A 14,253-nucleotide genomic window follows, 5' to 3' on the forward strand; every position below is an offset into this window, starting at 1 on the left:
ATCGCCATGGAGAACACATCAATCCAGACCGCCATGGAGAACACATCAATCTAGGCCTCACAGGAGAACACATCAATCCTGCTACAATCGCCATGGAGAACACATCAATCCAGGCTTCACAGGAGAACACATCAATCCTGCTATAGTCGCCATGGAGAACACATCAATCCAGGCCTCACAAGAGAACACATCAATCTTGCTACAGTCGCCATGGAGAACACATCAATCTAGGCCTCACAGGAGAACTAATCATCTTGCTACACAAGAGAGCAAATCATTTTGTTCCACAAGAGAGCGAATCATCTTGTCCCACAAGAGAGTGAATCATCTTGTTCCAGTGCACACCACCAAGGGAGGGTGAGTCACCCTGTGGTCGTATGTTGCTCCAGTAAGACTTGCAAGCCGTCAGAGCTCCCAGAGCTGAATGTATGCAACATGCAGGACCCTTGTACAAGGATTTCTTGACGACTCCAAGTAGTTTGGGAAAGTCACAGATTAGATCTTTCTTGGGGGCTTTGATAAGGTGTATCGACCTGTACATCATCTTAATGCGATGGAGCCTCCTTGCTCATCGACTTACCATATCCCAGATGATGTCTATTTGCTGGAGCAATTGACGAATATGGGATTCCTCAATAAATGAATCACACCTTTGGTTGTTACAGAGAATCACAGGGGTATCCAATGTAAATCTAAACAGCTCACTGAATAGCTTTTGCAACCAGATTGCCTCACACGAGGTCATGCTAGCAGCAATATATTCTGATTCGGCGGTGCTCAAAGCCACTGACTTCTGCTTCCTACTCATCCAGGATATCGAAGCAGATCCCAAGGTGAAACAACACCCGGAAGTGCTCTTACGGTCCACCACACTGCCTGCTCAATCAACATCAGTATATCTAAGTAGTTTCACATCTCCGACAGTGTATCTTAACCCATTGTGCCACGAAGATATCTCAGAAGATTCTTGGCATCAATCTAGTGAGGCTCAACCAAATATGAGCTCACAATGCTAACTGCAAAACATATGTTCGGACTGAGGTTCACCAAGAACATCAATGCGAATGAGTTTATGAAACTCAGAGGCATTTCCCAAATCTAGTCCGACATCACTGCCATATAACTTCTAAAAGTTAAGATCCTCGAGGTAGTCACATGCTTGCAGTCCATCATACCGAATCTTTCCAATATCTTTACCACATATTTTCCTTGAGATAGGAAAATTTCCCCTGGCTTTTGCCACACTTCAAGTCCTTGGTCCTTCATTTCAAATTCAGAAGCCAACTCCCTCTTACATTTGTGAATGAGAGGGTTTGCATCTGTTAGAAAGAGGTCATCCACATACAGCACCAGTAAAAGAGGCTTGTCATCTTCAACCTTAAAGCAAAGGTTAGGATCGACTTCACTCCTAGTGAATCCCAGCTTCATCAAGTAGCTATTGATCCTCTCATACCATGCTTGGGGTGCTTGCTTTAGCCCATAGAGAGCCTTCTTCAACCTGCATACATGAGATTTTCGATCATAAATCTCAAATCCTTTGGGTTGCTCCACGTAGACCTCTTCTTTGATCGAACCGTGCAAGAACGCGGTCTTGACATCCATCTGATGTAGGTTCCATCCTTGTGAAGCCGCAAGGGCTATGATCGAGCGGATGGTCGTATATCTGGAAACAGGTGCAAATATCATATCATAGTCTATACCTTCCTTCTGGGAGAAACCATGAGCAACAAAACGAGCCTTATACTTTTCCGTACTTTCATTTACTGCATGCTTTATCTTGTAAAGCCATTTAGAAGTGACAATTGTCTTGTCCTGGGGTCTGGGAACTACTTCCCAGACATCATTCTCCATAATAGACTCATATTCTTTGGTCATAGCATCCTTCCATACTTGATGCTTGACAGCATCTGAGAATGATGGAGGCTCATTTTGTATGATCGTGCTCATGATGGTCAGGTATCCCTGATACCTGTTAGGTTTCTTACTTTCATGGAAGGTTCCTCGGGGTGCAGCATGTCCTTCAACATCATCAAGTATCCCCCTAAGCCATGAAGGCCTCTTCCTAGAAGAGGGAGGCTCAGGTGGATAAATAAGATCCATGGGTTCTTCCACATTAGGCATTGTTACATCATCTACCCATAGAGACAATTTCCACAATTGTATGGTTCTTCCTTTTCGCCACACTATTCTGCTCAGGAGTATGTGGTGTAGTAGTCTCCCTCTTAATGCCAACCTCAGATATACCTGAGTGAACCAACTGTAATATATCGAAGGTCTTGCTTTGGCTTGAGGGGAATGGTCCCCTTTTGAGCTTTCCTTCGGCACATCATGGACATACACCTTCTTTCTCTACTCGGAATTCGGGCATCCTTGTCACCATTTGTCTTACACCGGGTAGAGCTTTATAATGAAGGTGGGCAAAACACCGATGCCAAAGTTCGGACTGAAGAGATGTGTCATAAGATGTGACACCTAGCGGACTTCCATCGACTTGATATAATGAATCAACACGAAACCCAAGAGTAAAGGCATCTTTAACATTATTTTTCCATATACGTACCTTGCCATCGCTGAAGGTTACCTTGTAGCCTTTGTCTTCCATTGCCGAGATGGACACCAGGTTCTTTTTGATGTCAGGGGCATTTAATACATCCTGAAATTTCTAGCCTTCTTGAATGGTTGTCCTCTACGTTGATTCCCAGCTCTCCTCTTACCTTTGCTATTGAATTTGTCATTCCTTTGATTGCCATCAGAGGGATTTTGATCATCGTCCCGGTGTGAGTCTTTTCTATCAGGGCACTCCCTTGCATAGTGACTTGCTTTATCGCAGATGTAACATCATCCTTTTCTTCCATCCTTAGGTCCAACCTTTCCTTTTGTTTTAGTCCTAAAATTATTTATTTTCTTAGCATGAGAAGGAAAGGCAGCAGGAGGACCTTTAGGCATGGGCATTTCTTGCTCTTCTACCCTTGTTTCTTCTTGAATGCATCTAGCCATTAATTCCTCGAAACCAGGAATTACATTATTGTTTAGAAGAGTAGTCCTGAACACGTACCGTTCGGATGGTAATCCTCCAAGAGTCATGAGTGCCATTTCCCTGTTAGTGATACCCTCCCCAATAGATAGGAGATCTTTCCTGATTTCGGTGATCCTTAAGAAGTATGCTTGCATACTCTCATTTTACCCTTCTTAATTTCCTTTAGCTTATTTATAAGAAACAATACTTGATTTGCATCATTTACTTTAAATAAACTCACCAGTCTATCGTAGACTTCCTTGGAGGTGTTCAGTTCAGAGATGTAGGCGACCAAGTGCTTGTCGATAGAGTCCTGGATGATCTTCTTTGTTTTGATTTCTTCGTTTTTCCATTTGTTCTAGGCAGCAGCGGATGCATTTGATGGAGGCTCAACAATATTGCCTCTTACATGGTCCAACACTTCTTGGTCTTCTAGGGTTAGATCGATAGACATCTTCCATCCATGATAGTCAGCGTTCTCATGGAGCTTGTCTTCAGCAGGAAAGAGTGTTGAGGACCCCATAGTTCTTTTAGGATAGCCTTGCCAATCTTCTCTTCGGTGATTGCTCTTGCTCTTGCTCTTGCTCGAGCTTTGTCTTCACGTCAACTCTGATTCCATGTTAAGTTATGGTATTTTTTATGCTTATAACAGTTTACTTTTTTTTTCTTATTATATTCCACAGATTCGCAATCACATGTATATAAAGTAAAGTACATATAGAACATTAAACGATCGACAGAAAACAAGCCAAGACAAGAGACACAAACTCCACAATGTGTGGGAAAGATCAAATCTTTTTTTATCTTCAATAATTCAGCAGAGAAGAGTGTTGAGGACCCCATAGTTCTTTTAGGATAGCCTTGCCAATCTTCTCTTCGGTGATTGCTCTTGCTCTTGCTCTTGCTCGAGCTTTGTCTTCACGTCAACTCTGATTCCATGTTAAGTTATGGTATTTTTTATGCTTATAACAGTTTACTTTTTTTTTCTTATTATATTCCACAGATTCGCAATCACATGTATATAAAGTAAAGTACATATAGAACATTAAACGATCGACAGAAAACAAGCCAAGACAAGAGACACAAACTCCACAATGTGTGGGAAACCCTTTGATCAAATCTTTTTTTATCTTCAATAATTCAGCAGAGAGAAATAGTACAATAAATCTGATTCATGTCAGCGGTAGCAAACCCTAGATCAACAACATTAGCATTAGCAGCTTCATCATCGAACTAGGGCAGACGATATCTCACAAATCGACCCTCGGATCGGCTTGATTCCACCACCAAATGTTGCGGCTTCCAAAGGAGGTTCAGATGAACCTACAACGCAGTTCAGATGAGGAGATCTTCTAGTCCACGCAGGTCAATCTTTACTTCTGCAGTTGCAGCTTTAGTTTCGGCAGCTTCCAGCTTCAAACTAGGGCAATCGATATTTTGCAAACCGTCCGTCGGATTGATCTGATTCCACCACCAAAAGTTGCGGCTTTCAGAGGAAGTTCAGATGAACCTACAACGCAATTCAGATGAGGAGATCTTCTAGTCCACACAAGTCAATATTTATTTCTGCAGTTGCAGCTTTAGGTTCAACAGCTTCTGGCTTCACATGTGTGAGAGAGAGACCCTTTTCTGCGTAGTAGAGAAGAGACTCTTTTTCTGCGTAGTAGAGAGAGAGAGATGTGATGAGATGAGTGAGTCCAAATGAGGAAAAGTGCTCCTATATTTATACACAACGTTGGTGTTTGAATAGATGTGACTGTTGGGCTTTTGAGCCTACATGAGTTGTAGGTCAGCTTGATAATAATTCCATAATCAAAATAAATTCATATCTCCATGAATACTTATCAGAATCGGATGATCTTTATATCAATCCTACACCTTTCGACGAGAGGAATCTAATAAAAATATTATTAGCGATGAAAAAGATGACCCACATGAAGTTTTGCCCTGGTTGAAAATTTTAACAACTTATCTCTTCAGCCCAAAACTCCTTGAAAACCGTGTCCACTTTTCCTCGATTTCCATGCCCACTTGAAGCTGAAAATATGTATAGTACGGATATCACTGTATGGACTGTATGGATTTCCTTACCACTGTATAGACTGTACGATTTTTTTTTCAATTATTTTTTTCTCAAAAACTTCTCTCAAACGACATGCAATTCACAATATTAAATATGTTTGTACTATACCTTTTGTTGTCTTCCATGCCCTGATTTCCATGCCCATCTTTGCCCAGAAATCACTCCTTCAGCTTGCTGCAACAGATTAATCCTTTAGAACTTTTCTCCAACTCTCAGTCTCCTTTCTCCAATTTGCTCATGAAGAATGAATGCAATCTCTCTTTACTTTTCTTCCTTTTGTTTCCTTAAATGACTTTTGGGCAACCTTAACATCTAATGGCTCAGATTCATTTAGATCAAGGAATGAGAATAAATGTGCATTTAATTCTAACTTTCTATTTTTTAAGTCACCCATTAAATAAAGTACCCACATTGTAATTTATGTTTAAAGTCACTTTTCACTTTTTAATTTAACATTGACTTTACCACTTATAAAGTCACTTTCACTTTATAAAGTCACACTTAGGAAAAGAATTATTTTGGACACTTTTCCCTAGATAGAGGCTAACCCATGGGAAACCACTTGTCCAAGGTACATTAAAAATCAACAACTTACACAGTGTTTTGAAGTGTGGTGGTTGGAGTAATTAATTTATTATTCTATGGAGTGATTAGGGCATTCGGCGTCCATACTAATATAAATGATTTACTGCTCTTAGTTGTCCCTTGATATTAAAACAAATTTTCTCATTAATTACCAAAAGTTGGATATTTTGTGTATTGGACAAAATCCATATTTTTATATTCTTGAGTTAAAAGCTATATTGTCTTCGATGTATGAGGCAATAAAAATTCGTCGTTGTTGTACACTTGTCACCTTCTCTTGCTTCAGGGGTGTTTTCTTCTGATAGATTATATGATTTGTATCTTTTTGTCTAGTCTTTCTCCAATCCAGCTTTTAGATTTTGTTATTTTTCTTATCTAGAGATGTTATTCTTATCACGGTTCTTCTGAGTCCCATTGACTATTTTAGTTGAAATTTTATATAATTTCATTTCATTTCATTGTTGTACATCTATGAAGATAGTCTTACCTTCTTCCTTGACAATTATTTTGATTCCATTATAATGGTAGTTGAAATTATAGTTACCAACTTTGCCTTTATATATTTTCGTTTGTACAAATGTAACATTGTAGTCCAAAATTTATTAAGGTAACCCATTTCAGAGCACAAGTATTTACTGGTTATCATGGAACTTGAGAAGAAACATACTCTTGAAGACGTCTACATGGAATATTTCATGTTGAACATTTGTTGCAGGTTCAGATCTCCGTAATATTATAGATGACAGCTCAGCTGATGTGAATTCCAATTCATCTGACTTTTGGGTATTGGTAGCTGCTCTAAAGGTATGGCTATATCATTGATTTTGTGTAGGAATATGGCAGGTCAAAAATATTGTGTTTTGAAGAGGTTAGCTATCGAATGATTGAAGAACCATGTTAGAATATTTGTTAGACGGGGTTCTTATTTAGATTTCTAGTGTTGGTTAGTTTTCCTATATTTTTAACAATTTAGAGAAAGTTTATTTGCTGTGATTTCTTTTAAATGTTTTATTGGACTGTAGTGAATGTTTTGACTGTAATAAATAGGGCATTTGTGCTAAATATATTGCGTAGTAGAATATTCTGGCTAACCTTTGATCATTTTGCAGTATTCGGTCACCAGTCTGTCTCAGATTTCACTTGTTTATGCCTCTATATAGAAGACAACTATTATGTAAATATTTTCCTTGGCTCCTGTGAAAGTTATCTTTGAAAAATGAAAATTATAAACAAAATGATTAAGTACCTCTTGCTGCCTCTAAGTCAGCTCCAGTGGGGCACTGATTTGTAACTTCTGTACATGCAAATCAATCTGATTTTGGTACTTCATTCACCCCTTTATACAGCACATAAGCTGACACTGTTTTGGCTGTGCTTAACCTCATAAGCTGCCAATTACACTATTTAACAACTAGAGATAACTCCAGAAATTGCTGAGAATGACTGTTGACCTAAATATGCACTAAATATACCTCAAATGAGCACCCAAATTTGATCCTTATTCATAAAAAGCTGTGTAACTGATGCATGCATATTATTATTATTATTATTTTTGTGGAAAGGTCAATAATATCCAAAAGAGAATTGCTGATTAAGCATGCCAAAAATATCCCCTCAATTTCTTTGAATACGTGGCACAAATGAAATAAATGCCCAATTTCTAGATGCAAGTTCATGCTCTATCTACTTTAGTGGTATCAGAGCAAGCATTGGGCCACCATTTTTGTGCATATAACATTCGTACACTTGGTGTCACTACAACTGCAATTTTTGATGAATTAATGAAATGTATGGATAAAGCATTTAATGAACTCATTGATAAATTTGATAATAATCATGTGTTGATAAGGAACACATGGAAAGGAAAACATTGTGAAAGCATGCATATGGTGAAGACAAGAATTCATTGAATTGAAGGAGGTTAAAGAAGGACTGGAGCCTGCTTATAAGAGCAATGAAAGATAAATAATCCCCCATGAAGAAAAGGACAATGATGATGACCATCTCCATGAAAATGAAGTTGATTACTGTGACAATGGAGTTGATCAAATGATTATGTGGATAACGAGGAAGGTTATGAAATAAATATAGTTGAAAGGACAAGTTTCAACAATTGGTCATCAAGGTTACAAACAACGAAGAAATTCTGGTCAAATAGGTGAGTATACATTGTACCAAGACAAAGTTCTTTGTGGTGAGAATGTTGAGACATGCCAACATCACGTAGCTATACAAGTCATGGTGAACAATAATTGTTAAATCTGTTAGGTCCCTATACTACTAGTGTAGCCCCTTAGTGTTATTAGTGCAACCCCCTTATTGTATTGTAGTGACAAAAAGATGATGGACTGTAGTTTGTTGGGTATCGGTTTTAGGGCCGAAGGTCGAAACGGTGATACATAGCACTTCGTACAAGTTCGCTCTACTGAACCAGTCTATAATCAAGTCATCGTGGCAGATTGGACATAACTATTTTTTTTGAGAATTCAATATTGATCAGACTTGTGGGGTTGGAAAGAGGACTCAGAGGGTTACCACATGCCGAAATTTCAAAACCTGGAGATCTAAAATTACAGAGTTATAGTTGTTTAAATATCAAGCTCCTAAAAGCAAGAAAAAGAATGACTTGAATCAAGAAAATAGAAACACCTAGTAAGCAAAATTGGATGGATGATTTGAAGAATGTGATCGAAGCTAAGATAAATAGTTTTATCTATGCCATGGAAGCTAATATCGATGGTATGGAAGCATATTTGAAAAAATACATGGAAGGTTTGAAGGAAGGTGGGACAAAGCTACTACAAGAAAGGCCTCCTAATGGCGAAAAGGTAGTAGAGGAAACTCATGATGAGAACAAAAGAAATGTTAATCATGATTTCATAGAATCTAACATTGGATTGAAGACCCACCATATTCCAAACATTGATATGAGGAAGTTTGATGGTAAGGATCCCATAACATGGATATTATAGATGGAGAAGCATTTTGATCTCCATAATGTGCAAAACACACAAAAGGTACGTATTGCAACTTTATATTTAGAATCCAGTCAGTTTTCATGGTATCGATCACTTTGTTCTTGTAAACAAATGGTCACTGGGTCCATTTTTATGGAGGAAATGATAGAACATTATGAGGATACAAAGAGCAACACCTTCTTTAGCCAATTGATAAATCTAAAATAAAAGGGTTCAATGGTAGAGCACTTTAAGGACTTCCAAAAATTGAATATTAGGGTAAATGATATTCCAGAGGAGCACATGATTGATGTCTTCATAGGGAATTTAAAAGATAACATCCAACATGATGTTTGCCTTTGGGAACCTGATTCATTGGAGAATGCATTCAGGGTGGCAAGAAAAGTTGAAAGCAAATTATGGCAACAAGGAAGTCTATCGCTCATCACTATAAAGATGGAAGTGTTGTTGCTCCTAGTCTTCCACAACCTACAAGGTTGACACCACAACAATTGGAAGAAAAAAGAGCAAAAGGGCTTTGTTACAGTTGTGATAGCAAATACACTAAAGGTCATAAGTGTGCTGAGAAGAAATTATTTTACATAGATTGTGAAGAGGAGGAAGAAATGATCAAGAAATGTCAAAAGAAGAGGATATACACTAGGAACCAACCCCAGAGAAAGAAGAAATGAATCCAACCATATATTGTAGTGCATTGGCAGGAATTACCACTCCTCAAACTCTCAAGATAGATGGACAAACGGAGATAGTGAACAAATGTTTGGAAGGATATCTTCATTGCTTTGTATCTAATAAACAAACACAATGGGTCAAGTGGTTACCTCTGGTTGAATGGTGGTATAACGCTTCAACAAAAATGACCCCATTTATGGCACTTTATGGATATCATACACCATCCATCACATCATCTTTAAGAGAAAATTCTAAGGTTCAAGCAATGGAAGATCACATCAAGCATCAACAACAAGTTCTCCAACTCTTAAAGGATAACCTCACTTTGGCGCAAAATCAAATGAAACAACAGGCAGATCAACATTGTAGCAAAAGAAGTTTTGATGTAGGTGACTGGGTATTTTTACGGCTACAGCCATACAAATAAATGTCCCTCAAGCAATCTAAGAAGGATAATAAATTATCACCAAAGTACTATGGTCCTTGCAAGGTGTTGCAAAAGATTGGTACTATGGCATACAAATTGGAGCTTCCTGCATCTTCCCGAGTGCATCCAGTTTTCCATGTTTCACGCTTAAAGAAGGTTATAGGTGACAAGCTCCCAGTTCAAACAATATTGTCGGAACTTGACGAGGAAGGAAAAATCATATTGGAACCTGAAACAATCATGGAAATAAGAACCTGACAGCGACGAAATTGATCAATTTCAGAGTATCTCATCAAGTGGAAGAACTTACCCGCTAAAGATTTCAGATGGGAGGATGATAATTTAATACAAAAGCATCCATAACTACTCAAGCGTCGAGGACACCACTTTTTGAAGGAGAGGAGCATGTTAGGTCCCTATACTACTAGTGCAACCCCTTATTGTTATTAGTGCAATCGCCTTATTGTATTGCTGTGCCCATGTAGTCCCCATATTGTTAATATTTTGTCCCATAGAAGCCCACTATTGTTATTGTTGTGCCCTTACAATATTATTGTTATGTCGGCTCTGATTATATTGTGACCCTTTAGACTCCTATATATAGAAAGAAGGTCTTGTCATTTGTATCATCGAAGAATTGTTCATTTGTGTGATGTAAAGGAGGTTGCCCCCTTGAAGAGGCTTATTTTGAATTCGTTGATGTATCTATTCTTCTATTTTGTCAGCTAGTTTCATAACAAAATCTTGAACCTGGCACCTAGGAATTCATTAACCTAGCATATTGCAAATCCACTGAATAAATGCATGCTTCAGTTCTTCTTAACACATTTAGCAAAAGCAAACATTACACCAATCTCAATCACAAGTGATACAAATAGATTCTTTGCAATCAACAATTCTTTATTAAATATAAACTCACTTGGGCTTTCGTCTTGGGATAATGGCCCAATTGGAAAAACTACAAATACAACATGCTTTGGATATAATCCAGTAGATCAGGCCCTAGATTTGTCTTCGATCTCCTTAGCTGATATGGATCTCCAGTGTTGCACTTATGCACTTATTTGAATCCAACATGCTTTAGTATCACACTCCTCACTTGAAAAATACCTCTCTCAATGGCTAGTGCCGCTGTATGATGTGTCTAATTGATGATCGAGATTATACCTCGCCTTACTTGAGATAATTGAAAATCTAGGTGACTTATGCGCATCTAGACACTTAGGGCTGTGTAGAAGTATCAGGCTGTTGTAGCAGCTATAACAACCTTCCCCACATTTTTTTTCAACATTCTATAATTTGGAGCCCCCTATCTTAAAATCCTGAAAGGATGCATCCAAGGTCAAAGCTCCATAAGACCAACAATACCCTCCCTAGTTCGGGATCTAGATATCATCTGAGGCCGACCATATGTCCTCCCATGCATCTTATCGCTCCAAGATGCTTCATCTTTCCCTATAGACTAAATCATATATATCCACTAGTCTAGGCATGCTTCAAAACGTTCAATCTTATTATGGACAGATCCTGCACAATCACAACCCCAATCAGTAATAAACTTTATATATATAAGTTAGGTCAAACCTCTGGGTTCTCAAATATACTAATGTTGCTTAGATCATCATCATATTATCCAGACACATCTTCGTTGGAAGATTTCTTCTTTAACTTCTACATCAACACCAAACTCAACCTCAACACTTCTTCTAGAACATTCGAGCCTTGTTGTTAAAATTGGAAAGTAGGGCCAAACTCCATGTGGGTCATCTTATTAATGGAAACTGATATTTTTCTTGGATCCCTCTAATCGAGAGGTGTAGGATTGATCTAAATATCATCCGATTCCGAGAAGTATTCATGGAGATATGAATTTATTTGTGTTATGGGACAATTTGTCAAAGGTCGGCCAACAACCAAATAAACCCACTTGTGCTCAACGTTTTAGTATAAATAGAGGTGGCATTCAAGTCATTTTCAACACACTTGGGATCTCTTCCTCTCTACTTGTCTTTGGGTTTTAGTAGGAGGAGAGATCCTAAGGGATAACGCTGCCCTAATCTAGAGGGCAGAAGCCAGAACCTATGTCACAAGGTTCGTCAAACTCTAACGTTAACTTTGAGGTTCGAATTTTGGCGAACCTCAAAAAAGTTTGAGGTTCGACGAACCTCATAGCCATTAACCAAATCCATAGATCAAAACTCATAACTTCATGTCACAACTCAAGCTTGTAATTTATCCTTGCAGTTTCCATGTCCTTGATAGCATTTTTGTTGTTTATGTTGATTTTATACTATTTTATCCTATAATTCATTATATATATATATATATATATATATATATATATATATATATATGCACATGAACCTAATGGCGAACCTCATTCGAATCTCATCAAAAAATTCGAACTCAAACCGAACCTAATCATTGTCGAACTCGAACTCGAACCCGAGCCAGAACTCAAACCCGAACCATGTGACATTGGCTGGAACAGCGAGGACTGCTGGGAATTGCTGGGACTGCCGGCACTGTTGGGACTACCCGGAACAGCCGGGAACTACAGGGAACAGCCAGAACTGCTAGAACAGTCGGGAATAGCCGGAACTGTCGGGAACTGTCGGAATAACCGGAACAACCGTGAACTGCCGGGAAGTGCCGGAACTGCCGGGAAGTACCGGGAAGTGCTGGGAACTGCCGGGAACTGTCGGCACTGTCGGGACTGTCGAAATTGCCGGGAATAGCCGGAACTGCCAGAACTGCCGGGAACAGTCGGAATTGCCGGAACTATCGGGATCTGTCGGAGCATCTATCTCCGAAGGAGAGTAGCATGCAAGGGGCAACTAACTAACATTGGGACAATTGTATGGTACTTAGCAACAAACACACCAAGCATGCAATGTTACAACTAGCATGCAAGGGACAACTCGCATGCTAAGGACAACAAGCATGCTAGGGACAACAAGCAAGCAAGGTGCAGCTAGAGCATAGGTCAGTACGGCAACATGGTGTAGCAATGGCACATAATGCAGTACAGTGATGTACAATCATGATTAATGAAGCGTGATGAGATGCAGCATAGTGATGATGGGTGCAGGGTGCAGCATGGTGAGGTGCAGCATGATGACAGAATGGAGCACAACAATAGGTGAAGGAGTCACCTTGGAGAATCAGTTGAAGTAGCATGTCTTCAACTGATCTCTTGTATCATCTTCTTAGAGATGATCTCTGCTCTTATCTAGATAAGTCAAAGTTTTGACTTTTGTTGTAAACGTACTATCTCTCTCTCTTTCTATTGAACTATTGAAGAACATATAAGAAGAATTGATCAAGGGTTTCCCCACATTAGGGTTTGTCCTTGGCTAGCACCACATCTTGTGTCCTCTTGTCTTGGCTTGTCTTTTGCGATTTATGTTTATGTTCTATTTGCAGTTTACTTTAATGCTGATGTGATTGCTGATCTGGAAAAGATATTGAGCTAACTGTGAAAATTGAAATAAATTGCTCTAAGCATAGAACAAACCTAAAATTAACATGGTATCAGAGCTGAGGTGAAGACAATGCCCAAGCAAGAGTGAAAGAGCAATCACCGAAGACAGTTGGGAAAGGACAAAAGGATCAGTGGATTCCTCATCCCTCTTCAAACTCACTGAGGGTGAAGTCGAAGCAGAGAATATTATTAGAATGGCGCAATGGAAGTTTCTGATGGCCTACCTAAAGATCACTTCATTGGGAAGTCCAGATCTAAGGGTGGAAGAAAAGGCAGATGCCTTGGTTGCAATAAGTTCGGCAATTATGTGAAGGAGTCTCCGAATGGTAGAGACACATCTCTTGATGAAGATAATCATTCCAGGGACATCTTCAATGATCAAAGGAATGACAGGTAATGCAGGTCATCAAGGAAATGGCCGACTCTTAAAAAAAACGGAAGGAGCCCTAGGTATGAAGAATCAAATGTTGTTTTTGATAAGATAAAGAAGCATTATCTTGTATTGGCCCTCTCTTTCAGATTCTTTGGGAATCTGGCTTATTGATTGTAGTGCTTCAAGGCACTTCATCGGATAGTAGGGTGCACACTCTAATTTGGTAGAGATGGAAACAATCGTGGGATTATACTTGGAGCCGATGCCACCTATCCCAGAAAGGGTGTAGGGAATGTTACCCCTCAATTGAATGAGGGTAACTCGATTCATTTATAGAATCTCTTTTATGTACCTGATCGCAAGAAGATCTTGGTGTCCATTTTGGCAATGGAAGTCAAAGGTTACAGGGTGGCACTCATCGATGGAAAGGTATGTGTTTGAAAATAGAATTTTCAAAGATGTTTTTGAGTTCAGGGTTGTATCAAGTTGCATGAAGTCCACTGGGGACCATGTCCAGTGACACATAGCACTAGAGGTCTGTGAGTTAGATGGTGACAAGGATGCTTGAATTCAAAAAGAGTATGAAAGTACATGTCTGAGATGTACCGAAGGAAAATCTTACAAGGGGACCATTC

General features: G+C 39.0%; 1 protein-coding gene across 4 annotated transcripts in view; it reads left to right on the forward strand.

Moving 5' to 3' along the window:
• Positions 1-14,253, forward strand: part of LOC149244898 (NEDD8-activating enzyme E1 regulatory subunit AXR1-like) — a 303,335-nt gene that overhangs the window by 189,037 nt on the left and 100,045 nt on the right. For all 4 annotated transcript variants that reach the window (XM_089457594.1, XM_089457593.1, XM_089457592.1 and 1 more), the window contains one exon: positions 6,400-6,488. In XM_089457594.1, the coding sequence (XP_089313720.1) occupies positions 6,400-6,488 (89 nt within the window). The remainder of the gene's footprint in view (positions 1-6,399; positions 6,489-14,253) is intronic.

The sequence above is a fragment of the Pinus tabuliformis genome, chromosome 7 (assembly GCF_031772625.1).
Source record: "Pinus tabuliformis cultivar Carrire ecotype Pingquan chromosome 7, CPIR1, whole genome shotgun sequence".
Classification (NCBI taxonomy): Eukaryota; Viridiplantae; Streptophyta; class Pinopsida; order Pinales; family Pinaceae; genus Pinus; species Pinus tabuliformis.